This window comes from Rhinolophus ferrumequinum, chromosome 8 (genome assembly GCF_004115265.2).
Source record: "Rhinolophus ferrumequinum isolate MPI-CBG mRhiFer1 chromosome 8, mRhiFer1_v1.p, whole genome shotgun sequence".
Classification (NCBI taxonomy): domain Eukaryota; kingdom Metazoa; phylum Chordata; class Mammalia; order Chiroptera; family Rhinolophidae; genus Rhinolophus; species Rhinolophus ferrumequinum.
In genome coordinates this window covers 68,853,791-68,867,568 of record NC_046291.1, presented here as the reverse complement: position 1 = coordinate 68,867,568, position 13,778 = coordinate 68,853,791, and the positions used below count along the sequence as shown (strand labels likewise).

At 40.4% G+C, this 13,778-nt stretch overlaps 1 protein-coding gene across 1 annotated transcript in view; it reads right to left on the bottom strand.

Annotated features, from left to right (window-relative positions):
* NEB (nebulin) overlaps positions 1-13,778 on the bottom strand; it is a 190,269-nt gene that overhangs the window by 63,863 nt on the left and 112,628 nt on the right. The window contains 23 exon segments of the mRNA XM_033111682.1: positions 127-234; positions 3,106-3,173; positions 3,176-3,209; positions 3,312-3,416; positions 4,083-4,187; positions 4,583-4,780; positions 5,179-5,292; positions 5,396-5,503; positions 6,282-6,389; positions 6,744-6,848; positions 6,958-7,062; positions 8,419-8,730; positions 9,366-9,451; positions 9,454-9,472; positions 9,613-9,714; positions 9,912-9,988; positions 9,991-10,009; positions 10,566-10,669; positions 11,355-11,385; positions 11,387-11,444; positions 11,446-11,617; positions 11,620-11,668; positions 11,769-11,873. Of these exon segments, the coding sequence (XP_032967573.1) occupies positions 127-234; positions 3,106-3,173; positions 3,176-3,209; positions 3,312-3,416; positions 4,083-4,187; positions 4,583-4,780; positions 5,179-5,292; positions 5,396-5,503; positions 6,282-6,389; positions 6,744-6,848; positions 6,958-7,062; positions 8,419-8,730; positions 9,366-9,451; positions 9,454-9,472; positions 9,613-9,714; positions 9,912-9,988; positions 9,991-10,009; positions 10,566-10,669; positions 11,355-11,385; positions 11,387-11,444; positions 11,446-11,617; positions 11,620-11,668; positions 11,769-11,873 (2,292 nt within the window).

The window sequence follows — 13,778 nt, the reverse complement described above, 5'->3', positions numbered from 1 at the left end:
ACCCTGTGGGAGTGCGGGGGCACTTCTGGGCAACCTATGTATCATCCAGAAAAATCCTGGGAGTGGAGAGCAGGGGGGGCAGAGAGTCAGTGGGAAGGCTATCTATCACATTTGTATTTGACTTACATTGCTTGCCAGGTGTTTCTGGTTCTGGGCGTGTTTCAGGGACATGGCGTTGGAAGGCAGTATGTAGCTGGTGGCTTTCACTTTATCCCAGGCCTCCTTGTACAAGTTCTGTAGGGGTTAAAAATCTTCTTGTGAATACGGACAAATGCATTCTGGTTAGCTTCCGAGCAGCAGAGTTTTCCCTCTGTTTCTGTCCTCAGACATGTCCTAACAACTCCCAGATCTTCTCACTCTGTAGGATCTCAGTACCCTTAAGTGAACAACTGCTTTAATACCACGACCGTAATTTCACAGTCCATTATTTTGTTCTCTACCGTAGCACTTATCACAGTTTGACAGGCATCAGAATTTTTGATGCTATTCATTCCCCATAGGTCTAAGAATTCCTGGAGGATGAAAACCACTAACATTTTTTTTTTTTTTAAAACCTGTTTACTCTTCCCTACTTTTATGTCACTAGTGGGAGCTCAAAATATTATCCTAGGTATTTATTTACCCAGGAGAAAATGCAACTTATGTACACACAAAAACATCTACGCAAACATAGATAGCAGCTTTATTCACAATTGGCAAAAACTGAAAACAACTCCAATGTCCTTCAACTGTGAATGGGTAAACAAACTGTGGTGCATCCATGCAATGGAATACCATTCTGCAATGAGAAGAATAAACTACTGATTTATGCAGCAATGTGAATAACACATAAACGCATTTTGCCAAAAGAAAGAAGCCACAACTAAAGGCTACATACTATATAATTTCATTTATGTGACATTGTGGAAAAAAGTTTAAGGATAGGAAACATCTCTATGGAGGCCAGGGAAGAGGGCAGGGGCAGCAAGAGGGAAATTTGGGGGCAGATACAGAAAAATTCTTTTTTTTCTGTGGTAGCGAATACATGATTTTATCTATTTATCCAAAGCCATAGTACTACATACTACAGATAGAGACATTTACTGTACATAAATTAAAACAGAATCAATCAGAATGAGGGAGGGGACTAAAATGGAATACAAAGTGTAACATGTAAATCTAATTGTATTACATATGCATAACAAGCCTACAGTGAAGGAAGTGGGGAGGAAAACAACTAATTTATTTTGGAAAATGGTATTCGCCTACATCTATACAAAATACTGTACTCCAGTTACTGAATTTGTTTCTCACAGGGGTTTAGGTTAGTAATTCTGAAAATACTTTATGTGCACACAAGGCTTGCACAAATGTCGTAGATAATGAGAACCAGGCTTTTCGCTGGTAAGGAAAAAGAAAGTTACAAGTTAGAAAAAGAAGTTATAAATAATAAGGAAAGGGAGAAGGCTAGAATGAACCCTGTAGTGTTGAGTTGCATTGAGGTATCAGTATGAACACACAGTTTTAAAATATAGGTACTTTTGGATAAGTACAGAAAGAAATACAGATATGTATGCATACATGAGTTAGTATACATAACAAAAAAATATATTTCTAAGCTCTGTCCACTTAGAGGGCCGCACGGCAATGACATCCCAGGGGCAATGAGCACAGCTAGCGCTTAGATCTTGGTTTTGAAATACTGTTCTCCAATTAATAAACTACAGCTTCTTGGAGAGGTGGTCGATTCTAGGTCTGGCACAGGGGAAATACAAGATGAGCCTCACGCATCTTGTGGTGCCAAGAAGTAAGGGAGTGCTCAAAAAAAACCCACACACAATGATGGGATATGTCAGGGGTACATAGAAGCCACCATGAAAGAACTCCTAACGGCCAAAACTGAAACAATTTGAGCAACCAAGTAAATAACAATAGTATTAAACTGTATCCCATAGAATGAAACAAATATTTGTGATCCCATACCGATGTAAACAAACAGGAGAGAAGGAACAGTGTTCCTTATAGAATAATCCCAATTAATAACTGTGGAAGGAGTTAGGGAAACAAAATCACCAGTAGGCATATTCCACAGTAATAATTGTTGCAGGCAAGATCCATCAATGGATGCTAAAATATATGAGAGAAAGCTTGAGGAGACACAGGATATTTGCAGAGTCCCAAAAGATCTCCTTTGAGATATGTATTAATAACCAAGGGAAAACTAGTAACAATAGAGTGGAGACGTTCGGCAGAGAGCAACTTAACCAAGTGATGAAGGTCAACATCCCCGGTTACTGACATCACGTACCACCTGCTGTGATGCCCTGAGAAGGGCACCTCACTTCTGTGTTATTCTTGCCAAAAATGCATACTCTCAGTTTAATCATGAGAAAAACGTCATATAAAACCAAATGAGGGACATTCTACAAAATCACTGACCAGTAGTCTTCATATGTGTGAAGATCAGAAAAAGACAAGGAAAGATTGAGAAATGATCAGATTGGGGGAGACTAAGGAGTTCATGAAAACTAAATGCAATGTAGGATCCTGGATTGGCCTCTGGAACAGAAAGCACCTTGGTGGAAAAACTGGTGAAATCTGGATAAAGTCTATACTTAACATTGTAATAAGGTTAATTTCTTAGTTTTGATAATTGTACTACAGAGAAAATGACACGGGACTGCTCTGTACTATTTTTGCAACTTTTCTGTAAATCTTCAATTATTTCAAAATGAAGTTTTAAAAAAATGTGTGTTGAATGAATCAATTCAGAGGAGGAAACCAAGTGTGCCTCGGTTGGTCTGTAAGCCACTGGCCACTGGAGAAACCAGAGAACAAATTCAGGGTTAACAAGAATAGCTTCCATGGAACCCGCCTGCAATACGGAAGACATTGCTGAATTTGTGTCGATTATGTGAAATAGTGCAACATTCAAATTGGGGCTTATTTAATTGTAACTAGGAGGATTTATGAGGTAAAGTAGGAATTGGAAGGTCCGGGAAAAAACTGGACAAACATTTGGGGACACAGTACCTATCCCTATTGTTTTCATATTGTTTCTAAAGGGAAAAAAAAAAATAACTCAAATGCAACAGAAAGAAAAAACACACAAAACAAACAACTCACACTGCTGTAAAGATCCTTCAGACTTTTGGTCCTGTCATAATCCACTGTTTCTAGAACTGTTGTATATTGTCTTTAGTCTGGTGATAATTTTCTTTATATTTCACCTACAGACAAAAAGACAAAAGATGGGTTATTCTTTTCTGTTGTTTGAAAATACATAACGACATGAATGGCTTGTTCTAGAAGAGAAAACAAGAAAGACGCACCTCACTGGCATTAATGTAGCTTTGAAGGGCAGTCACGTGAACTGGTGTATCTGTGACCAGATTGTAATTTGGTAGATTTTCTTTAGCTGCTGCTGTGTATTGTAGCTGTGGAGAAAAACAAAAGTCACTGAGAATGGTAAAATCCAGGGCTGCCATTAGCTTTAGCAGTTTGTGCCAACTTAGATTATAGTCCTGCAGGCTTTGTGTGGTGGCCAGAACTAATCGTTTCTCTTGACCAAGCGTGGGTCTGGATCTTTGCCAGGTCCCCTTCCTCATTTTGTTGTCTTTTCCATGCCCATACTTCACCCCTGACGGCAGCTGCTCGGTTTTCGATATTCCATCAGTCTGTCCTAGCAGAGCTGAACCATGTGCTGGGAGATTTTTCCAAATATCTACTTTTTTCCACTTCAAAACTTATCTATTTATGGTCAAAGTATGCATTTGCATTCTCCTCTCTACAAGTTAACCTGATCAACTAAGATATTGATGCTTGAGAGTCGTTCACTGGAAAACACGGGCCAGACAACTTTCCATTAGAAATGTTTATGCCTTCACCTATGGAAAGACTCAAAGTGAGAAGGTCCAGCACCTAGCAGGTCCCAGGAGTGGTCCGACTGGGGAACGGGCCTGTGGTTCCCTTTGGTCATGCACTGTTAGAACAGCTTCCTCTGCCTGGGCACTGGGCCAGCCGTGCCAATACCCCGCTGAGAACACCACGGATTCCGCTGACCCACGGTGAGCTGCTCGTTCCAGAAGACTGGACTGGCTCACCTGACTCTGCAGTTCATATGATTTCTTGGCCTGGAGGATCTGGGGTGTATCCCAAACGTAGCATCCAATGCCTTTCAGCCAATTTAAGTCATCTTTATACACATTCTGCAAGAAAGAAGGGACAATGAAAGAGGATAGGTACTCACTGAACTTACAGTCGAACATTCTGATGATTTCCTGTTAGCTCATGCTGCGCTTGGTGCTTAGAGGTCAGACGGTGAGTCTCCCAAACTCCGGGCAGGCCTTTCATTCTCTGGCCTAACGAAGCGTAGGAGGAGAGCAGTAGCTTCGTTTCAGTTTAGTGTTACACAGACTAACTGTGTAACATAGGTGTCCCATGGCTCAGAGGGGATTCTTACACCAAAAATTGGTGGGTTACTAGTGTACTTTGTGTTGCCAAGCAGCAGGGTTTATGCATACAGGGATGAGCAGAGCAGAGGGGCCCAGGCAGGGCTGGGTGAAGCCGGTCGTTAAGTCAAGCTACAGGAAAGGCACCTTACATCACTCAAGATCTCCTGTGCGTTCCGGGCCCGTATGACATTGGGCTCTTCTAGGAGAGGTGTCCACTGGTGGAAGTAGTGTCGGTATTCCAGGTCACTGAGAATGTACTGGCATCTCTTAGCCAGCACGTGATTCATCATATCATTGGGGATATGGATATTTGCTTTGGTGTCCTCATAATGTTTTCTGTAGTTCAACTAAAGAATATTATTTTTTTAAAAAAGACAAAAATAAGAAGGAAATGTAAATTATTCAGAGCAATCTCGTTTAGAGTCTTATTTCCAATATAGATCAGTACCTTTAGAACACACCAAGGTTAAAAAAAATGATACTTTAATATACTCTTCTTCTTTAAAATGTCCCATCCTTGTAGTGACCTTGTTGTCCGATTAGACATTAAACATTGCTAATTAGACAGGACCCTCACTGAGTGTTTGGTAGTGGAGGCGGGTGGGAAAAGGCGGGAACTCAAAGCCATCAAACACACACAAGGCTAATGGCAGGGGTGGCGGACAGTCTCAAGACTGACCCATCCCCCAGCTAATCTCAAAACAAAGGGCAAGTCAGGAATAAAGTTCCAGTGGACTCTGCTTACCGCACTGCTCATCTTTTGGAAATCCAGACAGTGAACCACACTGGGGAACTCACTGATTTCTTTTCCAGCCAGGTAGTGACCCTTCTGCTTCTCATACGTCTCTTTGTATTTAAGCTGTGAAGTAGGTACAATACTGAGGATCACCGGGATTTTTTTAACCAGCCCCCCACTCTCCAGTAAAGACTCTCAAACCTATGAGAGGAAAAGTCCTACTGACCTCGCTGTTCACAAAGTCGGCGTGCTTGGCCCCAACAATGGGAACGTAGCGTTCATCCAAGGTATAGCCATAGGCCTTGGTTCCCTCCCACGCCCCTTTATACAGTATCTAGAACAAAGAAATACGTGTCAACAAAAGTCTGCTTGCAATTTCTTTCAGGTACCACTAAAGAGAAAATGATAAAATCAAGGTAAAATATTTATGTTGAAAGGCAAGGCTTAAATCTTTATTTACAGCCATCCGTGTACCTATCTAAGGACAAGCGAGAGTCTTTTATCTTGTTGCAAATGAAATCTACAGGCTCTGAGGCATTTTATAACCAAATTTAACTATATTTACAGTTCAGATAAAAGTGAAAACAAATTTGCACATAGGGCGAGAATCACCAAAGATTGCTTCCCATTGAGCAGACACACATACATCATCCCTTAAATTAGCTGAATGAAAATTTGGAGGGTGAGTCCTCCATTTGTGGGCTGGAGAAGTTTGTACATAATTGTTGAAGAGGGACCGGCCTTTCTTCTCTTTCTCTGACATTAGTTGCTCCGGCCTGTGTGCACCCAGAGTCGATACAGCCCTTGTTAACATTATGACCCATTTATTTATCGGTATGTCTGTCCTTCTCACGTGCATGAGCTCCTGAGGCTTGTCTCATTGAGCTTTAATTCCTCAGTGCCTAGCACATCACAGCCGCTCAAAAAACACAAGCTGGATAAATGCTACTCACTCTCAGTAATATGCTACTTTTAATAAACAAGACTAAATACAACAAAAATAATCGATCTCCTCCTAAGTTCAGTTGTTCACAAAATCATCCAAGAATATGAATAGTGACAAGAGTGTAAAATTAGGAACTGGGCTGTATATCACAAAATATAGAACTTACGGTACTGTAGAGTTTTTCCATGTCTTTGGCGTGGGTGATGTATGGTGTATCTGGCGAAAATGTGTATTTGCCCTTTAGTAATTTATTAAATGTTTCTTTGTATTTTATCTAAGGAGAGAAAACGGAATAAAACAGAACCTTACTATAAATATATATTTAAAGTTTCATAGGATCTATCTAGCAACATAATAAATAGTCTACATTTAGAGATTAAGATTAACTGGTTGAATTTTAGTCTTTCAGTAGTAGAATAATCTGGAGAAGAATATGGATAGTCTCTAAAAGTGGGTACAATTGTACCACCTACTAGTGGCATTTAAGACATTCTCTCCCAAAGATGATCTTATAATCTCCCCACCCCCATTTTCTTACAAACAATTATCTGGAGTTAAGTCAATCTGTTCGATGATAGACAACTAGCTCCCCAACCTAGGTACCTTATTACATACAAAGCAAACTTACATCGCTTTGATTGACTGAGTTAAACTTGGCCAAAACAATCTCTGGAGTGTCTTCCACACTTGTGAAGTTAGGATAGTTGTCAAGAGCAGCTTTCTTATATTTTACCTGCAAAGACATAGAGATGATTAAGAGAGGTCTCCCCCTACAGGGCACCTATCCCCACATGGCAGGTATGGAGGCCAGGCATCAGGTAAGAAGAACAGACTTTGTGTACCTGATTCACCAATTCTTGGTTTCTAGTAACCCTCACATGGTCCACAGAATCCAGGGGGATCCAGCCGATGCCTCTGAGCCACTCCAGGTCGGCTTTGTAGACATTCTGAGAAACGAGAGAGAGATACGATGAAAGCATAAATGGCTGAGACATGGGGCTACCGACAGCAGATTAGACATAATTTTTTCAGAAGCTTTCAAAAGATTTCCTCTTGCGGCTATTGTCTCATTGACCCAATCATGATTTCATCTGCTCACCTGAGCAATATTTCTTGAACCTCTTACTATGAACGAAGCACTGTGCTAGGTGCTTTGAGAGATTAGTACAAATAAGGAGTCTGGGCCCAGAGAGAAGTCCTTTACGAAGTGGAAGCTGGTAAGTGCTATGAGATCAAGACCACTCAAGTTCTACGGGAGCTGAGGGTAGGGAGCCGTTGTTTTTAGCTGGGAGCATAAACAGAGGTTTTACCAAGGAGATGGTAACTTTAGACGGGCTTAGTCTATTTAGTTGTATAAAAGTATGTGGGACATTTAGAATAAAGGAAATTATGGAAGTAACTGCTCATGTATTATAGGGCAAGCCTGTGCCTACCCTTCCCCACCTAGCTCTGGATTCTCCCAGCGCACCCACACCCAATGAAGGGGCTTAGTAATCTGATTAGAGTTCCACAACGGTCTTTCTGCTGCAGCAACCAGTGAGGTGGGAGGTTCAAGTTCAGCCCCTGCACCACCAGCAGTCTTTGGCTTCCTGTTTCTGTTTAGGTAAAGATGAGAAGATCCAGGTAGGGTCAGCTCCTCAGTGCACCTGAGTGTCCGTCCCTTACAGGGGGACATTGTGTTCTGTCCCCTACAGACCGCTGGTGTCAAGGAGAGATCTTGATTCAGGCTTCAGTGCGAGCTGGCCTAAATCTTATTTTCTGCCTAGCTTTCCCAAAGCTCTGCGTGAGGAATTCGGGGCCCTCCTGCAGCTCATCAGTACTTTGTGTCCCTTTTGCTTTGATCCCTTGTAAGCAACTCCTTCATAAAGGCCTCGAGGAACGAGATGCTTGAATCTCAAAGCAAGAACGCGCCAGTCCTGGGTCCCCGACCATGCTATCAGGCAATGCTGTCAAAATCCCACCTCAATCTTCACCCCCACCCCAGCCCATTATTATTTTAAATCAGTTGACATTTTTCATGCAAACGTGAGTGAGGAGTTGCTGGTGCTGATGGCACAGAAGCAGCAGAGTTTCAAACACTGACGTTGGAAGCTATTCAGACATGCAGCCAGAAGGCAAAGTTGTCTGTCACTCAGCTGTTGATCCCCATCTTTCTCTCCTCATCTGCAGCGTGAACTCCCTTCTCGGAACACACTAAACGTTTACAGCTCCAAGCTTCAAAGACGGGTGGTTCCGGAATGCTGTTTATAATTCTCTGAGTATACCATACGTGTCTAGATAATTCGGGGGGAAAAATCACTTACATCGCTCTGCAGGTCATAGGCCTTCTTTGCCTGAATAACATCATTTTGGTCAGGATGACACGTCCATTGGTGCAGGATATTACGATAGTCAATGTCACTGACAAGGTCCTGCCCCTGCTTGGCGGCCAACACTGACATCATGTCACCAGGTATATTGATTTTGGCCTTTGTTTTGTGATAGTCCTCTTTGTAGAGTCTGTCATTCTGGATCTGGCCCGCATGCTCAAACCAAACCAGTTTAGGATCATCTCTCATCGTTGGAACACCAACATAATGACCTTTTTGCTTTACGTGTTCAGCTTTGTATTTCAGCTGGTGGGAAGAAGCATAGAGACTCCATCAGCTTTGATAAGTACACAGGGCAAAAGGGACTTTGAACATCAGCAAATTCAACCCGCAGCCTTTTGTGTCACACACCGCCACCCCAAGAATAACTAACAAAAAGCACTGAAATAACATTTTTTTAAAGGAAAAAATATCAATTTAAAAATGGAAAAAAAATATATGTGTTTTCTAAATTTTGGCAATATTTTATTTAAGTTCTAGCCAGGGAATAGAAAAAAAGTGAATATAATGATGGACGTTCACTAGACTTATTCTGGTGATCATTTCGCAATATATACAAATCTTGAATCATTATGTTGTACACCTGAAACTAATAAAATGTTACATGTCAATTATATCTGAATAATAAATAAATAAACAAGAAAAAAGTAAGAACTCACACAATAGCTTTGAAAGAAGACAAGGCAGGGAAAAAAAAAAAGAACGCCCAAAGCCCATGGGGAAAGGACCAGAAGGGAGCAGGTACTCCACCCATCCCCAAGCCCAGCCAGGCCTGCTGAGCCAACAAGGAGCACTCCACCGTGTTAGGCCGTAGCTCAACTGAGTTCCCCCACGGGCTAGGTCCAGCCTTTGCCAAGTGCACTCATATGGAGATGAATTACCTCACTCTGAACATCACCAGAATGATGGGCATGAACAAACGGCACAGCATCCGGAGGCAAAATGTAACCTGTGGCTTTTTGTTTCTCCATCCTTCCTTGTAGAGGTACTAGAAGACAGAGGGCCACAACAAACGGTTACAGTGAACAGGCAGAATGGAGGGATACGTCGTGTGCAGACATATCCGATAGTTACGTTATGGTCCTCCGAACCCACACCAAGTCTCAGGCATCCAGGTAAAACCCATACCTGGTCCAGTATCCGGGCTGCCTCCTGAGCAGTGTGCAGCAGGGGGGTTTCTGTGAGAGTGTACTTTGATTTGGTGTCATTCCAATTTTTCCGGTATTTAATCTAGAAACAAGAGGCAAGGGGGTAAGTTACTTGACGTAAAGAAAACATAATGTAAGCAAATGCTAACATCAATCATCTCACTGATTACAATCTGTATCTCGGACAATGCTTGCATTGCCAAGTGTAAGTAGGTGGCAAAGCTTTGGAAATGACATGTTCTCGATTGGGCAATTGTAGAATGACAGCCATGTACTTACATCATTCAGGATCTCACCACTTTGTTTCGCTGTCACATAGTCAACTCTGTCATCCACAGGAGTAAAGTTCAGAGTTCTATTTTCGTGCGATATTTATTCTATGGGAAAGAAAATATCTTTTAGACAGTCTTAGTCCCTCCCTGGTCCTCTGTGAGCTAAGAAAGATGTGCTAAATTTAAGGGTCCTTCTTTATCAGAACTGTAGAGCGTCATAGTTGAATGGCATCTTCTTGGCAATTTGGCTTTTTTTCTTAGCATTTAATTTTTTAACAAATGGGTTGGCTTCTTATCCCACTCACAGATTTTAAAGTAGCAGGTTTATTTAGCTCCCAAAGTCATGTAATGTATCATGTGTATGCACTCTCCATTTTTTCAAGTGGACAAATTTCTCTCAAGTGTATTGCTATTGCTGACAAAAAGAAAACTTTTCATTTATACAATGCCAATCATCATGAGTGTGCTGGATATATATTATGGATGTGGTCCCATAATGTCATAGTGACGGTACAGGGTTATTTGGAAAATGTATGCCTGGGTTAAAGGACAGCAACTGAAACTGTTAAAATCACTGATCGGGAAGGACTATACTTTGGTTCGCATATTTTTGTCAGTCTCTTAGGAAATGTACCGAAGGGTAGGATAAAATCTGGAATACCTCACTGAAGATATCCGTAGCATATTTGGCATGATTGACGGAAACAGAATCATTTGGCATCCACCCAATCCCACGTAGCCATTCCAAATCGACTTGTAAATAGCCTGTGGAAAAGGTGAGGATGAAGTCAGCAACCCTAGCCACACGGTCCTGTTTATTCTATCCATCAGACTGATGGAGAAATACAGTTTAAAGATGAAATACTCAAGTAGCCAGCAAGTAATATAAGTAAGTGGAATTCGGGAGGCCAGGTAGTATGACAAACTGAGAGACATATTTTTCTATTAAAAGGTTAACTTCTATTCAGCTCCAGGTGATTGCTGCCAGGGTTAATGCACACCCAGAGCTTCATTCTCTAATTTTTTCAAGAGAAATGGAAAATCCTAGATTTAGAAAATTCCTGTTCTAAAAACCTTGGCAACGTAATTCAAAATTTTTAACCACTGCATCAACTAAAAAAAGCATATCTGTGCCTACATCCTGCTGATATTTTACTTAGGATGTCACCATGTTGCTACTTCATTTACTTAAATTCTATAGCATATATTTTCACGAGAGTTGTCTTCATCCTGTAACAATGAAGAATTAGATTTCACACTACCCTTTGTTTCCTGACACAAAGTCTAGCTCCTTCCGGCTCTGGTGATTTTGATACCACGCTATAAGGTGTAACGAGCTACCAAATGCCTGGGCTGTGTAAAGACATGAAGGGTGAGGATTTAATGACAATCAGCTTTCTGGAGTCCTGGCAGAAAAAGAAAGAAGAGCTCATCCTCCAACGCAGCCCACTCACATCGCTTTGCAGTTCGTAGGCTCTCTTGGGCCTGAATCACATCGTTCTGGTCAGGCAGGCATGTCCACGGGTGTAAATAATGCGATATCGATATCGCTGACCAGAGTCTGGCTATTTTTAGAATGCAAGACGGAAAGCATATCCACTGGGCTTTGGAACTTGGTCTTCCATTTGGCCCACTGCAGCCGGTATTCTCTTTCATTCTGAATCTTGCCAGCGATGAGGGCCCACCGAATCCTGTTGTCATCCGTGGCAGTGAGGTACCCACATAGTGTCCCTTCTGCTTCTCATGGTCAAGCTTGTATTTATACTGGAGACAGGAAAACAAAGCAGATGGATCACAGGATGGACTCTGATGCACGTAGGGCGCTTGTTTACAAAACTGGGAAGTCATACACGGCCCTACTTACGTCACTGGCGATCTCCCTGGAGGCCTTGGCAGCCTGGATCGGGGATGGCATCCAGCGTATGTCGCAGCTCATCTTCATTTCATCCCAGTCTTCACGGTAAATTTTCTGAAGGGGCAAAAAATAAGGTATCATTCCAGATTTTACCAATCACTCCCAGGCTCAAGTGGAATTAATATAGAGGGGTACAATTTTTGAAGTCCCAGAACCAGTAAAGAAAGGGAAGTAGGTGAAAGGATCATTCTGCAACATTGTATTGAAATAGGAAATCCTGTCTGGAGTTCAAAGACCCAGGCTTGACAAGAGTCCTTTCTTTTTCATTTGAATCATAGCCTTGGATAGAGTTGTTCATGGTTTATGTAAAAGCTGCTTCTTGCATTGTAGCTTTGGGATAAGTTTATGTAGACATTAACGGGTGATTACTGATTCCTTTAATTCAATAATTCAACTTCTCTAATTTTTAAATTTAATTCAATTTTGTAATCTTCAAAATTATAAACCTTTTATATTTGTGGGTTCCCCCCCTCCAATATAGTTTCTTAGATCTTCTTATGTAATTCATTAATTATTGTTTGGGAATGTTAGATGTTGAATTAGAAGTACAATTAGATATTAGTAGTCAGTTTTTAAAATATAGCAGTTTTTTGTTTGTAAAAAGAAGTTAGTTAAGGGAGTAACAGATTTACAGATAACATTTTAAATATATGTTCATATTTAAACAGACACATTCTGTATCAGCAATGTCAAAAAGACTCAGAAATGACAGTAATTTAAATGTATAATTTAGAAATCATACCAATCAGTATGGGAGCTTGAACAGTACAGAAATGAGGGGTAAATTTCAATTACGGATAGTTTCATGGCCTTTGAATATCTGAAATATGAGTGCCCAGATAAGTTTTGTGTTTGTAAGTATGGATAAGTTTTGTATGAATTTTCATTCAAGTTTTTGTTTGAATTTTGGATGGTCCTATTACAACAATTGACTTATTTTCTGTACAAAAGAAAACATTCTCAACATTTCAATGTTTATGCTAGAGAATATTTAATGCAAACTTGTCATTATGCTATTTTAATTTTTTTATTTATTTAATTTTATGACATATATTGTTCCACTATATTTTCTTATGTATTAATTTTTGTTTGCTTATGTGGTCAAATATATTTTTATTTGAACTACAAAAAATCTGGCTTGAGATGAACTTTTCATCTACTAATTTGAGAACATGGGCAAATTACTTAATCTTTTTAAGTCTTAACGTTCTCATCTGAAAAAAAAAACAAAATAATAATATTTTACTCGTGTGGTCAGGCTGAAGATTAAATGAGTCAATGTAACATAAATTTGCTTGGTTACCTATAAAACTGTATACAAATATTCTAAAAATGTTATGCTTTTTAAATGGTGGAGTTTTAAATAGTGGGTTATGTAAAGATAATAGTAAGGATGACACCCTGTGTAAAGAAAACATACATTTTGGTTAACATTCAAATGGGATGTTTGATTTATTCCAAAACACAAGCCATTCTCATTATATCTAAATATCTAATATAGCCAAATATCTAGATATCTAAATATGTGAAGTTAAAAACTTCACTGAAGGCATAGTTTCAAATATTAGTCTTGCTTACATCATCATAGCAATGGAAGGGTTCTGGTATTTCCAGCTGAGACATATATCATGGAAAAGAAATTGCACATGAGACTTTGCCTCTGGATCAAATGAAAGAGGCTGAGGAGGCTATGCCGAAATAAAGAACTGACTGCCTCTCCCTCCAGTCACTTGATGATAAGAGTGCACTGCACCATAATATTGATTCTGGAAAAACATGTATCAGTGCCCTAAAAGTTTGGTTTTTCACTAACCCTTGTACAACAGTAGCTCCTAAGTAGCTCCTTATAATAGAGTTGAAGGTGCAGTTGGCACATGGTGAGGAATCTTTGCGTGGTGGGCTCTTTCTCTCACAGAGATTTATTATTTTTTGAAAGATGCAAAGCTTCAAACTACGGTG